At 41.8% G+C, this 16,650-nt stretch overlaps 2 protein-coding genes across 3 annotated transcripts in view; both read left to right on the top strand.

The window, feature by feature from the left end:
• LOC310876386 (ferroxidase HEPHL1-like) overlaps positions 1–16,650 on the top strand; it is a 260,954-nt gene that overhangs the window by 130,583 nt on the left and 113,721 nt on the right. The gene's annotated exons all lie outside the window — the stretch shown is intronic.
• Positions 606–16,488, top strand: nle1 (notchless homolog 1). Of its 2 annotated transcripts, none has more exons than XM_083763405.1 (13): positions 606–744; positions 9,847–9,999; positions 10,458–10,678; positions 10,775–10,854; positions 11,085–11,161; positions 11,567–11,664; positions 11,939–12,131; positions 12,236–12,371; positions 12,504–12,550; positions 12,687–12,889; positions 13,549–13,708; positions 14,739–14,809; positions 15,234–16,488. In XM_083763405.1, the coding sequence occupies exons 2-13, from the start codon at positions 9,859–9,861 to the stop codon at positions 15,244–15,246; spliced, it is 1,440 nt and encodes a 479-aa protein (XP_083619531.1). In that variant the 5' UTR covers positions 606–744; positions 9,847–9,858; the 3' UTR covers positions 15,247–16,488. The 2 variants fall into 2 exon arrangements, with proteins under 2 accessions (XP_083619531.1, XP_083619532.1); XM_083763406.1 differs by lacking the exon at positions 606–744 and adding an exon at positions 9,116–9,142.

Below are 16,650 nucleotides of genomic sequence, written 5' to 3'. Positions count from 1 at the left end.
AAAGAATTTAGTCCCTTGTTTGTGCCGAATCTGGGTTGTACATGGTTTGTTGCACTCCCTCTGGTGTTGTGGGTGTGGACTTCGTTTACATTAAGGAAGTATTTAGACAGGTACATGGGTATCTTGGTGGTGTATCGAATCTTGTGGACCAGACCCATTGCAAGATGCTGTACTCTGTCGACGACCCTAAGCCATCCCAGCCTGTCAAAGTGGGCAGGGGTGAGGTGGGTTCGGGGGGTGAGGCCAAGTAGGAGCCTGACCAGTTTGTTTTGGGAGGTCTGGAGCCTTGTTTTAAGGGCCTTTGAGGTGCTGTGGTACCAAGAGGTGGATGCATAGTCAAAGAAACCTTGTACGAGGGCTCCTGTTAAGGTCTTCAAGGTGTTTTTGCTGACCAGTGAGGAGATCCTGTAAAGGAATCTTGTTCTTTGATTGACTTTTTTGATTACGTTGGTGGCCATTTTATCACCGGAAAGATTAGCCTCCAGGATGGAACCTAGGTAGGTAATTTGATCTTTTCGTGTGATAATATTGTCACCCACTCTAACCAAGAAGCCATCTGCCTTGCTGAGTTTACATCCGAAAGGTAATTCCCGTGCCCGGATAGAGAATTACTCAAAGTCATAGATTGTTCCTTGGGGATTTGATCTCTGCTATATAAGTGCGCAGCAGCATACCTTAGCCAGGTCACAGACTATCATGGATGCCACCAGGCAAGAGGCGATCCCCCTGAATTCTACAGACGAGGTAAAACTTAGAGCAACAACTTAATTCTAATGAGAATAACACATTCTGAGAATTTACTGACTGACACTTAATTGCCTTATTATTTCTTTGACACTATCTGTCCACACTGCCAGCCCAGTTTGTTTACATATTGTTAAAAATGCCACCTTCTTGTGAATATTACAATAGTAGCCATCCTCATCCTCTCTACTTGTCTCTCGCTCGAGTCGTCTGTTTGTTGGTTTTACTTTCGTTTTCTTCCGTATTAAAGTGCCATATTCCATTCAACATCCCCTTCACGTGAACGCGCATGCATGCATGTTTTCAGTTCCGCCAGCAGTTGGCGCCAGATAACCTATTTTATATTACCCCTGCAAGTTTTTTGATTGATTGAAATATTTATTAACAGTTTGTAGAATTTACAGTACATTTTAAGCACAAACTCAATACAAAGACTGTTAACTGTGAGTGGACGACCCAATTAAGTATTACACTTGTTTACAACAGGGTCCACATTGTTCAATTCATCAAAACATTTAGAGACATACAAACATTTAGAGACATACAAATAGACATTTCTATGTAGCTAAAGAACAGAACAGGAATTCATCATATAGGAAGCAAAAAAGGGAAAAGATACATTATACAGTGAGGGGAAATGGGGGTGGTGGGGTGGGGGGATTCAGATTTTACAGAGGCCAGTTTCGAATTGCAGCCATCCGTAGGTGCCCTTTGAGAGCGGTTTTGAAGGAGTCAAGGGATTCACATGTCTTAATGACTGTTGGTAGGGCGTTCCACATTTTGGTGGCATAGGAGCGAAAATAATTTAGTCCCTTGTTTGTGCCGAATCTGGGTTGTACATGGTTTGTTGCACTCCCTCTGGTGTTGTGGGTGTGGACTTAATGACTGTTGGTAGGGCGTTCCACATTTTGGTGGCATAGGAGCGAAAATAATTTAGTCCCTTGTTTGTGCCGAATCTGGGTTGTACATGGTTTGTTGCACTCCCTCTGGTGTTGTGGGTGTGGACTTCGTTTACATTAAGGAAGTATTTAGACAGGTACATCGTACATGGGTATCTTGGTGGTGTATCGAATCTTGTGGACCAGACCCATTGCAAGATGCTGTACTCTGTCGTCGACCCTAAGCCATCCCAGCCTGTCAAAGTGGGCAGGGGTGAGGTGGGTTCGGGGGGTGAGGCCAAGTAGGAGCCTGACCAGTTTGTTTTGGGAGGTCTGGAGCCTTGTTTTAAGGGCCTTTGAGGTGCTGTAGTACCAAGAGGTGGATGCATAGTCAAAGAAACCTTGTACAAGGGCTCCTGTTAAGGTCTTCAAGGTGTTTTTGCTGACCAGTCTGCATGTAGGGTAAGCTAGTAAAGACGATAGATAGATAGATAGATAGATAGATAGATAGATAGATAGATAGATAGATAGATAGATAGATAGATAGATAGACGGGCAGATGGCAGACTACTGGGCGAGCGCTGGTGCTTTGGCATGGGGGGGGGGGGGTCAGAATTCAGATCAACATATGGAATTAATTTTGTACTGAGCCATACTGTATATGGAGCGTGTCTTGAGTGTACAGGGTTTGATGATGTCAGATCAACAAGAGTTGCTGGCCCGTATAACATTTAAACTGCCCTGAGAGCAGCATTCTCAGCAAAAATTAACATTGGTGTATGTATAGCATTTAAGCTGCCCTCAGAGCAGCACTCAAAAACTGCCCTCTGAGGGCAGACACAATATTGGAACGCTTCATCTTTTCAATGCATTAATAACCTCGAGCAGTGTCGCTGTCCATGGTGCCGATGGCTGTCCATGGTGCTGATGGCTGTGTGTGTGTGTGTGTGTGTGTGTGTGTGTGTGTGTGTGTGTGTGTGTGTGTGTGTGTGTGTGTGTGTGTGTGTGTGTGTGTGTGTGTGTGTGTGTGTGTGTGTGTGTGTGTGTGTGTGTGTGTGTGTGTGTGTGTGTGTGTTGTGTGCGTGCATGCGTGCGTGTGCGTGCGAGCTTCATGTACTGTATGTTGTATGTTATCAAATTGTTTAATTTCCGAAATGTAGAAGTCTTTAGACCGTTTAGGACTCTTGACTATTAGCACTTAAATCAAAGACAGTGTGAGCTGGGCCTGCATGGTTACACCTCCTGGCTGTTTTTGAGCGATGCAGCCGCTCCTCCTATGCGCAGCTTTGTCTGTCTGTCTGTCTGTCTGTCCGTCCGTCCGTCCGTCCGTCCGTCCGTCCGTCCATTTGAGGATGGAATGTGCTCATATGATTGGACATCATGTTGTTGAACTTCACACGAGTGTGATTTTTTATTACTGTAGGCCTACTTAAGTGCCCTGCTTATTCTCTTGTCATCCAACCCAACAATCAGAGGTTGTAGCTCCTTTGCATTTCTGTCACGGTCTGGTGGTCATTAGAATATTAGTACACATGTGTCTATGTTTTGTAGGTCAGCAGGGTTCCAGATACAGTGGTGGAGGTCCCCAGCAGTGAGCCCACAGATCCTACACACAGAGATCACCTGATTTGGTCCCTGGTGAACTTTCTGCACTTTAACCCCTTGTGTTGCTCCCTGCTAGCCCTTGTTTTTTCCATCAAGGTGAGTTTAAGTATTTTTATTCCCCCCTTTTTTCCAAGTCTTTGTATTAACAAAATGTGTTTAGCTTGTGCTCATAACTATTCGTTTATTGTTATTATTATTATTATTATTATTATCAAAAGTAATAAAAAGTAATAAAAAGTAATAATTTTAATAATAATATTTTTTACATTGCACACCTGTGTGTAATAATTGTGTTGCAACACAGTGTGAGTGAGAGGTCACTGGATTTCCATGAATGAATAAAGGTTTGTGTTTGTTGTGTTGCAGGCCAGAGACCGTCTGCAGCGTGGGGACGTGAAGGGGGCCGGGGCATGGGGCCGTAGAGCCTGTTGGACCAACAGCATCCTCACTGGACTCTTCATCGCCCTCATCATCATTTCCATTGTGATGTGGCTCACCGGACGCTATATTGATCACTACATGCTCTACCGCATTCCTTACTTTCCCTCTGCTCTGGTTCAGCCGTGGGGGTGACACAATATTTCCAGTGCTCACCACACTCTACATATAAGGCCGGGGTTCCATATTCGTTGCCATAGGGTGGAAACTCATATATCCAAAACAGTTACTTTTCAGAAAATGTAAAACAATAACCAGTTTTTCAATCAAAAAAGTGTAGTTCCCAAGCTCATGTTAATACTTTTTATTCGTTCGGAGTTTACAAAATCCACACACACACACACACACACACACACACACACACTTAACCACTTTCACTCAAAAATAACAGATCTACAAGATTTGAGCTTTGAGCTGCATCACAGCTTGCAAAACTGCTCTTACCAAAGTGGCTTATAACTGCACCAAATCCTCACATCCATGACCAAATTAGTTCGAAAGAAAATGCAGCGATTATTTCAAATTGCATATGCAGTACAACATACTGTAGCAAACAAATAATCACATATTAAGCTTGTCTGAACGTTTATGAATGCATTGCAGCGTTGTAATTCTCAGACACATAAGAATAAAGAAGACGCATAAAGAATAAAGAAGACGATGAACCCAGCACTAAACAAGGCAAGGAAATGTTGCGATATTACCCACAATATTGAGCAAATATTACCCACAATCATCATGTCGGTGTAGGAGTGACTTAAACAGTGTTTAAGTATGTTTTAAGAAAGTCCTGTTCATTGTACATGAACATATACATAATCTTCTCATACTGTTGGGGCTGAAGGTTTACATATGAACTATTTTTCTATTTTAACATTGTCTGGGTTTGTTGTTTTATACTTTTCAAATATATTTTCAATACCACCATCAGATACACGGTTGTCCAGAACCGCCACAAAAGTAACCTCGCATCACCAGACTTTCCACCTACTGTACGCCAACCTATACTGCTCCCAGGGTGCCGCCTACATTCCGGCTGTCACCCGTCTCTCCGGTGGTCACCAGACTATACCGTTGTCACATAGTCTATTCCTATGAGTCACTATAAATAGAATAGCCTACCTCTATATTGCAAGATATTTCATCAACGATATATCACAATATCTATAAGTGAAAAAAATAACCAGAAAAGGCAAAAATCTGGAATTATTATGTATTTATTCCAAAGTTTTCCAAGATAGTTTGTGTCACAGTACATTAATCTTTTCTCTTCCAAACAGTAAAACACTGACTGCAACTTTGCAACTTGTCTGTCCACAACAATGGGTAGGTTGGCTACTAGTACTACTACTATCAATATCATAATTATTACAACATTGCCGGGAGGCCAATACAATATATCATGGGACGAAGTATTGCGATATCGATATATTAGCACACCCCTAATATATAATATACAGCCTATATAATATATACCTCAGTACAATGAAGGCGGGTAAGAATATGGTTTGACCCCAAAAACAATTGCAACAAAAGGTTTCTCAACTTTTTTTTGTAGTATTAGGCGTCCTTAATAACATACTAAAAGTTTACCAAAGTTTGACCACCCGCAAGGTGTTATTTTCAAGATGGCCGCCGCCAGTTCTTAAAATACCATTACTCCTCCATTATTCATCCTAGAAAAAATATTTTGGTGTCTAACCCTATGTTTTGGTTATCTAGGAATCCAATTAGCATATATAAATTATATATAAAAGTACAATGATATATTAAAGCAATTGTTTATAAGGTTATAACAGTGTAATAGGACATTTCCCTTTTCTATAATGCCGTACTGCTGTATAGGTGAATTCATCACCTATACACAATTCACATTCTGTTGAAGCTTTCAGGAGATTTATTTTGATACCATATAACAAAATACAAATGGATGCACCTGGGACGTATCCTCAGTGATGTATCCCAAATTTCCCAAGGTCATCGGGGTTTCGGGTCTCGCAACATCATACCCCTCACTCAGGTGACCCAGCCGGGAGTGATCAAGTCCCGACTTACGTCCCAGTAGCTACCCTCGATAAGTCCCATTAGGGAAAAACCAGGGCCACACAATCCGTTCCTCCTGAACTACTATGCCGGGACTGGGAGGTACTATTCTGGCAAATGGAAGGACTATAGGCTCTGTGGGTTGACACCTGTCCGGGCCCCTCCTACGTCTCACCAGGTCCACTCCTGCTCTCACCAGGTCAGGCCCTGTGCGTTGCACCAGACTCCCAGCACCAGGCACTTTATTCAGGAATGGTGGATTCTCAAGCCGCAACGGTTCCGCAGGCTCCACCTTGCCCTTGGTGGTGCAGCAGGCTCCGCTTGAGGCTTGCATGGCCCTCCTTATAACAATAAGGAATATATTCATTATTACTGGGTGGTACTTTCATGTGACATTTGTAAAAGCATGGCTGCCACAGTGCCAAGTGATAGACTGCATGGGAATATTACACAAATCATGGAAAACATTTACAGAGAAATGTCTGCACTATTTTGTTTGTAAAGGTGTCTGGCAATAATAATAATAAAAATACTACCCCTATAGGGTAGTGGTTCCCAAACTGTGGGCCGGGGGACACTCAGTCAGTAGAACCAAATAGCCACTTGTCTGGTCTATGGGGAAGATGGACTCCTCAGTGGGGATACAGTGGAGAGAAATGGCCCCTCATGGGCCTATAGAGACTAGAGAGTCAGTACAGAGCTATCACACATGTATCTTGGTATATAGGCAGGTGATGGAGTGTCGCACGGATATAGGGTTCAATTATGCTTGTCACAGACATCTTCTTATTCCCGAGACTGTAGTAGTTGTGTGTGTACAATTAATTTCACATTTACTTTGTGTTTGGTACTGCTGACAATAACCTTGAGCCCTGGGCTCCAGTCTTGGTCTCCCCATAGAATCCCAATCTAACCTCCCTCCATGTTGTGTCCCTGCTGCTATCCAACAAACAAGCATTGCTTTCTGCATATAGACCTAATAGTCAGACTGCATGTTTGAGGGGTGCTAGGCCTCCAATGCATGTCTTCTTAAGTCATGTGGCAGTCAAGACTATGGACTTTAATGTTTGTTTAGGGTACTAAACTACATGGTACTAAATTACAATGTATGACGACATGTGGCCGATATAAATACAGTGGGCGCCCCTCATTTCGTGATTTTTGCATTTTTGTACTAGCTGTTCTAGAGAGGGGAGAGAACATTCTGCGACATAATGATCAGTCACTGGGGGCCCCCAGTAATATGAATGGTCAGCCACCAACCAGACGCCGACTCTCCTGTGAGCCAGTCCGACATAGGGACACCCCTGTCTGAAATATCTCTCAAGCTCTCAAGTGCCCCATAGCTTTAATGGGACATGTATGAGCGACCTCGGACATGCAGAGAGGAGAAGACCATGAGGGTCTTCTTAACTTTGCTCTGCTGTGATCCAAGTCCCCAGGGAGAAATCCAGTGACCCCCACTCCCCATACTCCCCTGTACCCACCTGAGGGGAACCCTAGGCCCACTAAACTCTAGACCGGACCCCGCTTTACCTTCTCACCCAACCCCACCTATATCATACGCCCCTCTGCACCCGGTAGACTTAGGTTCTGACTATTCTGCACTAAGAGTAAATAGAGCGTCGCAGTCCCGCCACCTCGAGAGACCCGGAGAAGAAATCACTGTTCATTTTCATCGTAGACTTTTCAAAAAGTATTTATTTAAAGACGTTTACGCCGCGGACAAAGCCAACTCTTGTTGTGACAAATCATGACAATAAACGCAATGTTTTGGGCTAAACAAAGAATTAGAAAGTAGAAAAAAATGGCAGGTTACAACACTTTTTCTTCTTTGTAATTATTTGTTTGGTCCAGAATATTGTGTTTGTTGTCATGATTTGTCACAACAAGAGTTGGCTTTGTACGACGCTTATAAGGTCTTTCAATAAATACGTTTCGAAATGTCTATGGGAAAAATGCATTGGGAATTATTTCCCGGGCCTGGTGTCGTCATGAAAGGCAACACTCTATAATGCAAGAAATTAGTTTTGGGTGGGGTGTATAATGATGAATTATTTACAATAGTTTGAGCCAAAGTTTATCCACCGAGCTATCCAAAACATTTCAATATTGCAATCATGTAGGCTATTATCTATCAACTGACAATATTCTCTGCCACAACCTTCTGAATTACTGAAAATTGTGACTATTAGTTTTGTTGTGTTTTGAGGATATCTTGAAACCTTATTCCAAAAAATATATAAATATTCAGACATTTATTAAATATTTAGTTTAGTTAACTTGAAACTGGTGACTATTTCAGAGGGTTTTAACAGTCACAAACACAATATTGGATTTCACAATTATCTAATTGTATCTCTGCAATTTGGACAAGTTCAATGGACTCCTAGACCCCAAAAACATAGGGTTAGACATAAAAAGTACTTGTCTAGGATGAATAATGAAGGAGTTAGGCTATTTTAATGGTTTTTAGGCCATCTTGAAAATAACACCTTTCGGGTGGTCAAACTTTGGTAAACTTTTAGTATGTTATTAGGGACACGTAATACTACAAAAAACTGTTGAGAAACCTTTTGTTGCAATTTTGGGGGGTAAGGTGCTTTCTTTTCATAGATTTACTCGCCTAGAATGGATGAGTCTGATTTCACCTTTCCAGAGTAAAACTTTGATACTAAACTCAATATAATTTTACAGATACAGTGCCTATAGTGCAGGGCTATTTTAATGAGTTCCAACTGGTTTGAGCTTGTAGAAAGGCTATTTTTGGACAGTAATATGCAATGTGGCCCTCTGAAGTGAGTGTGGAAATTGGCCACTGTGGCCCTTCCCATCCATCATCAAAGTTGCCCATCCCTGACCCTGATCCATATTTGATGGTGCGTTCACAACTTCACACAGGCAGATGAAACGATGCAAAGACGTGAGTTGGAACAGCTACATGCATTGTGTCTTTGCAACGTCAGGTCGCTATATCTTCCATTGACAATGAATGGTAGACTGCATCGTACCCGTGTGACTCTATCATAGAGTCACACACCATACATAGAGACATGGTGTGTGAACCCCAAAATGTCTCACCCTTTTTTTTTCTTTTTTTTAATAAAATGTCTCACTCTAGTGACGTTCAAACTAAACTGTGACGTTTATATCTCGCGCAGACTACATACAGAGAAAAGAGCATCTAAGGAGAAGATGAGCATAAAATATGAAAAAAGCCACTGATGCTTAACCTCGCCCACCAGGCTTTCCACCACGCTTACCCTTAACTCTATGCGCTTACCGGACAATTTTCCCATGATTCATTGCGCGCGCATAACAATTCCGTGCAGTGTGTTGGGTTCTCTTGGAACTCAATGCTCTTCGCTACACGTGTGTGAAGCGGTGTGGAGTTGTCATACGAACAGCAGCTAAAACAACCTAAACTCCTAAAGGTAGGAGTTTTTACTTGTTGGATTGACATAAATAGTATATCCATACAACAGAATAAATCAGATAAAGGGTGATTAACAGGTTACGTTTCAATAGATACATTTGTGACGTTTAATAGCGTGGAAAAAGGAAATACCTTGGTTAAGATGGCTAGCAGAGAGCTAATGTGGCTTTTGGGGTTTCATGAAAAGCATCGTCCTTCTATTCTGCCTAATAACATTTCTATAGGTCTGCACATGGATGTTTGTAGTATATTCTCTATGCTGTGCATCGGCATTAGAGCTATGGATCAGAGCTAGTTGGTACCATATAGTAACATAAAGATTGATTTGATGTGCTGTAGTCTTGGATCACTATAGCCCCAGATCACGACTATTGCTTTATCATAGACATAGATACGAAAGCAAAACATTAAAATATAGTCTTTATTCCAACGTGCTGTGTATTTTGAGTTTGACATTTGCCTATTTGTCAAAATACATCTATGATAGTCTTCATTCAAGGATAGAAAAGGGGCATTGTGTGTGTTTTGGTACCTCGAGAGGCACATATGGGGGACTTACTTGAGCAATTTATTAAACTTGTACGGTCAGAATCAATGCAATACTGTAAACACCTATGTCTGCTTTTAAACCATATAGACTAAAGCAAAGTATCTTGCACATGTGATGTGACTGTACAAAACAGATTGTGATTCTGATTTCAGACATAGAGGATCATGAGTGTGAGTGGGGACGTGGAGAGGCTCCTAATCCAGTTCCAGGATGAAAGTGGGGAGGTGCTTGGCACACCTTTTGATGTTCCCCTGGACATCACTCCTGACAAACTGCAACTGGTCTGCAATGCACTTTTACAGAAGGTAAGATTAGTAGAGTACTACTAGTATCATATCTAGCCGCAATTTGCACTGATGACTCCGAGTCATCGTTAGACTGACACTCTACCCAAAACCTTAACCGCACTGCAAGCAGGGCGCAACGCATGTCGGACCATAGCGACGGGTGATTTCCGCATGTCGGACCTTTGGCGTTTCGGATCTACATGTGCATCCCAAATAGCTGATCTACAAACTTACAACGGACCCTCACAATGGACCCTCTTAGAACTCTGGATGCCCTGTTTTGGCCCTATTATAATTGGGGGAAATAAAGAAATTACATATATATATATATATATATATATATATATATATATATATATTTCGATTTTCAAAATCCCTCAAAAATAGTAGTTCTACAAGCTTGTAGATCAGCTATTAACAAAAAGGAATATTACAAAGGGTACAAATGGTTAATCAACTTCCAATACCTGTTGCAGGAAGAGCCAGTGCCTCTGGCGTTCTTCGCCCGTGGTGAGGCCGAGGTTGTGTCCGATCTAGGGACATGTGTGAAGGCTCTGGGGATTGAAACAGAGCAGGTGCTGCCAGTGGTGTACCAGCCCCAGGCTGTGTTCAGGGTTCGGGCCGTGGCGAGGTGTACCAGCTCGCTACAGGGCCACACAGAGGCTGTCATATCGACTGCCTTCAGTCCGACGGGAAAGTAAGCTTCTCTCATCATGCCATCCTCATGCACATAGCATTCTGTCTCTCTGATCCCAGGTGACCACACTGACTTTGTTGTCCGCATTTGTTTCAGGTACTTGGCCAGTGGTTCTGGTGACACTACTGTGCGTTTCTGGGACTTGATGACAGAGACACCTCACCACACAGCTAGAGGTCTACATATTTCTTAATCTAATCTAACCATAATCTATTCTATAAAGTTGAAGTTGCCTGATTTCCTGCATAATTTCTGTTGTGTGTGTGTGTGTGTGGGACGTTGTCAGCGCAATAACCCTAGCAAGCTGTTATGCGACAAGCGTTTTTGTGAAAATAAAAATGCGAAACAGCAAGATTGGGTTTGTGTGCAACGCTCACCATTGTGGGTATACGTTCTTCTGCTTCAGGCCACACCCACTGGGTTCTGTCCATTTCCTGGTCACCTGACGGCAAGAAGCTGGCATCAGGGTGCAAGAACAGTCAGGTGTGTTTTGCACATACTGTACACGCAACACACACACATTAACCAAATGTATAATTCCATTGTCCTATGCTCTTCTCATATTTATCCTGTTTAACCAAATTAAAACCAAAACTGTTATGGTCCTTAACTTAATGGGGCAGTAGTTCAACATCATGCAAAAAGAGAAAAGTGAAGTGAAGTGAGGGGCGCTCTTATCATCACACGTCGTCATTCATCATCTCATTCTGGCCAATCACATTTTGCGTCCTCACTTTCGTCTTCAATGTTTGTGTTTACACAAACTCCCAAAGCTGGCCATTCATTGTCGATGGCATTCAATGTTTGTGTTAATACAATGTTTGTGTTTACCTTCAAAGCTGGACATGAGAGGGGCTGTAATGATGTTATTTGTTGCTGTGTGTGTAGATCTGTGTGTGGGATCCTGTGACAGGACAGCAGATAGGGAAGACTCTGACAGGACACACCAAATGGATCACCTGGCTCAGCTGGGAACCTCTACATCTGTAAGACTCTAACTCCTTATACCTGTATTACACTTGGTTGGGCCTCGTTTTGCGCACTGAAAATAGGCAATCTTCAAGCTCATAACATGCAAGCGACCATCGTTAATCATATAATAAACACAAACTGTGAGTTATATGATCTCATTTATCTGCTATTGCCTCATCCTAGCACCAGAGTGCATGCAGTGAAAGGACAATAGGACATGCAATGAAAAATACCCTAAACGAGGATGTACTATGTATACAATGTGTTTACCTTCCTCCTTCCCCACAGGAACCCAGAGTGCCGCTACCTGGCCAGCAGCTCAAAGGACGGATCTGTCCGTATTTGGGACACGGTGTTGGGCCGCTATGAGAAGATCCTGACGGGACACACCCAGTCTGTCACCTGTGTAAAGTGGGGAGGCGATGGACTCCTCTACACCTCCTCCCAGGACCGGACCATTAAAGTGTGGAGAGCCAAAGATGTAAGTGCGTGTGTGTGTGTTGTGTGCGTGCACACCTGTGATATTCGTCCTACTACTGGGTCCTCATGCACTCTTTATGTGTGTGTGTGTTCGTGTGTGTGTAGGGGGTCCAGTGTAGGACTCTTCAGGGACACGCTCACTGGGTCAACACCCTGGCTCTCAGCACAGACTATGTCCTCCGCACCGGAGCCTTTGAACCGGCCACAGCCACTGTCAACCCCCAGGACATCACTGGGTCATGTGAGTGATACAGTCACAATTGATACCGAAAATACAAAGAATACATATTGTATATAATGTGAACACAAAATAAAAATCACACCAGAGGCAGAGTATTGTGTTTACAAGCCTTTTTTCCCTCATTTTCTGCAGTGGAAGAAGTGAAGGAGAAAGCCTTAGAGAGATACAACAAAGTTAGGGTAAGTGTTGTTTATTTTTTGGGGGGGCTTTTATGCCTTTATAGTAGGGGAGTGACACGCAGCAAAGGTTATCAGGTATTGCAGCCTAAAAAAAAACTGTGATTACAAAGAGGGGTATGTTTGTTACTGTTGGCAGGGTGAATCCCCAGAGCGTTTGGTGTCTGGCTCTGATGATTTCACCATGTTCCTGTGGAACCCTGCAGAGGACAAGAAGCCACTGGCCAGGATGACTGGACACAGCGCTCTGGTCAACGAAGTGCTCTTCTCCCCAGACACTCGGCTTGTAGCCTCTGCCTCCTTCGACAAGTCCATCAAGATCTGGGATGGACGGACCGGAAAGTAATATAACCTTTTTTAATGTTTATTCATATACAGTAAGTTAGAGAGCGCTTTACATAAAACTGAAGAAGGAATAAGCTATTTGAACTAAAGTAAAATAACAGAATAAGCAGTGTTATGTACGATTGAGTTTTGTTGTAGTTGTTTTAGGACATCATTAAAAACAACTAAACTATTTTCCATTTTAACTCAAATTAAAATGGAAAATAATAATGAATGATAAAAACACAATCCAGTTTAAGCTGGAGTGTGAAAAGCAATTCATGTTGAAATGGATGTGCTAAAACTAGACTAAAAGAAAAATTGCTAGCGAGTAGCGACTAATGAAACTAAATCCAAAAACTTGGGAATAGCATTATACAAATTTAAGAATATATTTAGATTTTTTTACCATAAGTTGTGTAGTACTGCTGTTATCCTGATGATGGTGCTCTATCCTTAATTTTGGTTATCTGCCTATTAAGCTTGTTAAAGATTAGAGTTAGTTAGATCATGAAACACTAACACTATGTGAAAGTGTTGCTCTCTTATCTTACCCTCTTCTTTCATATGCGTCGTGCATCGTTTCTCTTCTCCTTATTTTGAAGTAATTTGATTCATTAAACTCGTCATACAACTAAATTATTTAATTATCATCATCATCATCATTTTACTTTCAGATACCTGACCTCCCTGCGAGGTCATGTGTCAGCTGTTTACCAGGTGGCGTGGGCGGCCGACAGTCGTCTGCTGGTCAGCGGCAGCAGTGACAGCACACTGAAAGTTTGGGACATCAAGACTGGCAAGCTCAACATGGATTTACCAGGCCATGCTGATGAGGTGAGGCTCGGGGACGCATCATTGATTGATTGAAGTATTTATTAACAGTTTGCAGAATTACAGTGGTGACTTACATTTCAAGCACAACTCCAAGTCCAAATGTACTCTTACAGGTCTGTAACATTTTGAGTTATGGGGGTCTGTTTGATAACTACTGAAATATAAATAAATTAATATTCCATTAGTATTGGTTAAAGTGAAGCTACAAGGTAGAGTAAAAATAATGTAAATGGTACAGTAGTGCAACATCAACAGAATCGGAATGACATAGATAGGCATACTCACTGAAACTTACTGATACCAGCATTTTGTGTGTCATCCTCTGCACGGCTATTTTAAAAGCCCTGGGGATCATACCATTATATTCTACATACAGTACCCAGCCTTTATTTTTTTGCCCTGAGTGAGGGTAGTGATAAAATGACAGAGGATGAAAGGTTTGTATTGATTGGTCAACTGCAGTATATTCCCTGGGGGGTTATATGGCAACTGATCAATCGCCGCTAACTAAAAAGCCCCATTTACCAAATTATTGGTAAACTAAATATATTATACATTGTTTTTGTTATGTAAACACAGGGCAAAGTTACATACTATGACTTTAATGAAAATGTATAATAATAATAATAATAATTGTTATTAATAATACCAGTCCAGTAGTAATCATTATAATGTTCTTGGTGACCAAGGAAAGGCTGTCTAGATGTCGGGGGTCTGTTTTTGTATGTCACTATTTTGGTATTTTGTAGATGATGTTCTTTATGGGCAGGGGTCCTTAACATCCCTGTATATTGTCTTTTTGAGTGCGCAATGACCTGAAAAACTCAGGTAGCTCAGTCAAAATGAGGAGACAATGAGGATGGTTTTTGTTTTTATTTTCCTGCGTGCGTTTCACAAAAATAAAAAGCTTGCTCAGGGTGGGATAATGTCAGGTCACTGCTCTATTATGTGTCTTGAGACAACGTGTGTGTGTGTGTGTGTGTGTGTGTGTGTGTGTGTGTGTGTGTGTGTGTGTGTGTGTGTGTGTCAGGTGTTTGCTGTGGACTGGAGTCCTGATGGGCAGAGAGTTGCCAGTGGAGGGAAAGACAAGTGTCTAAGAATGTGAGTTTCCAGCTTATCTCTGCTACAAAACCTGGCAGTACATTTACAAGGGTATAGTATATAGTATATGCTGGGTAATTAAATGGCGTCATTTAGTACATTGAGGGATTGATTATATCCCTCATTTTCATTAATTTATTCTTCCGATTTTCAATGTTTCCTGTCCCCAAATGTTAACTAATTTGCATGTCTATGATTTAATTAAATGGTTTGAGGCATATCATTTTATTAAATTGAATCAAGTGTCTTGATTTACCCATGTATTAGTTATTGAATGATGTTTGACATTTCTTTTAATTTAATTTAATTGCTTGTACATTGAGCACATATTTGTGTCTGCACATGTATTATTCATTTATTTATTTTACATTTAAACAATGATGTATTTGCCTGTCACACTGAATCTGTGTTGTGTACTTTCCAGATGGAGGAGGTAGCACCACTTGCTATCTCATCATGGCCGAGCGAGTGATTGACCACCCAGACTCCAATCACAAGGGTTTCTGTCAGCCCCCTGCTGTCTTCTATAAAGAAAGCTAGAGGAGGCAAGGATAAACCTAATACCACATTTGGCTTTATTCCTCAGTTCCCCCACAACAAGGGAATTTTGTAAAGTGACTTACATCATGAGTGTAGATGCAAACGGCTTCTCCAGTAGATGGCTTCCAACTTTCCATAGACCAAGACCAGATGGGAGTAATGCCAAACTTTATGCTCTTAAGGGGTTGAGCTGAACAGGAATGTTAAGAGTAGGTTTTTGCATTCATAGCAATGCAAATGTTAACTAGAACTGCACTCTGTCGAGATGCCAACTTGCGCCTTGCACACAAGTAGACAATGTATGGCCTACTTGTGCACAAGCAGAGCATGCCACGAGGTGCGCTCACCACTGGCATCACCACTTAAAAAAAACAACTGACATGACCTTATACCAAACTTGAAACGTACCTTAGTTACGTCACCAAGAATGGTGGTCCCTTATTGGCTGTTAATGGTGACGTAACCAACGTCACCGACCATGGGCTACGTACGGTCTTAAACAAGGACACCGACATACAGTACATACATACAGTACTGTACATATTACCCAGCCGATCGCAGTACTTGTGCGCTCTGCTTGCGCAAGTAAAAACATAAGTTTGATAGTGAGCATCTATTTAATAAGATTAACATCAGCCTGAGTGGATTAAGACTCAGTGACGTCACTCAACCCCTCACACCACCCTAGTCATTACCATTACTATATTGACTGAGACGTCAAGGAAAGGGTGAAATTGATGGAAGTTCAAAGAGAATAAAATGGAACTCTAGCTGATGAGTGGCAAACTAACCTTAACTTTTCCATGCACTACCTCCCCTTTACCCAATGTCAACCTGGTGTCACTGTTTTGGGCATGTAGGCGGAAATATCAGATCTACAAGCTCACAATGCATTGCGACATGTAGCGAGTTTGTAAATCGGATGTTTTTGCTATTCGTCATGTGACGAAGTGTGTATATAGGGCTTAAGTGTTTAAGCCTTACCAGGTGTGCTACTGTATGTAGGTGACAGGAAGGACTAGGCCAGACAACAGGTGGGAGAGGTTAAATACATGGTCGGTGATGTTAATGCTGATGACAAACTCCTCTAATCTGTTCAACCGGTCAGTAAAGCCCCAGGACATTTGTATGTTACCCACACACTCATTTATTCTTTGTAATATGGCGGTGGTGCTCAAAATACTTTTTATTTGCATCATCGTACAAAAAGTATAAAACATGTTCAAAGCTGAACAAGGAGGGAGACACAAGATCTGACAATTACCTCAATCAAGATTCAATAAAGTTATGGTAAATTACCG

Source organism: Protomyctophum parallelum (genome assembly GCF_964188405.1).
Source record: "Protomyctophum parallelum genome assembly, chromosome: 1".
NCBI classification, from domain to species: domain Eukaryota; kingdom Metazoa; phylum Chordata; class Actinopteri; order Myctophiformes; family Myctophidae; genus Protomyctophum; species Protomyctophum parallelum.
The sequence above is the reverse complement of the archived record's forward strand: the minus strand, read 5'-3'. Positions and strand labels throughout refer to the sequence as shown.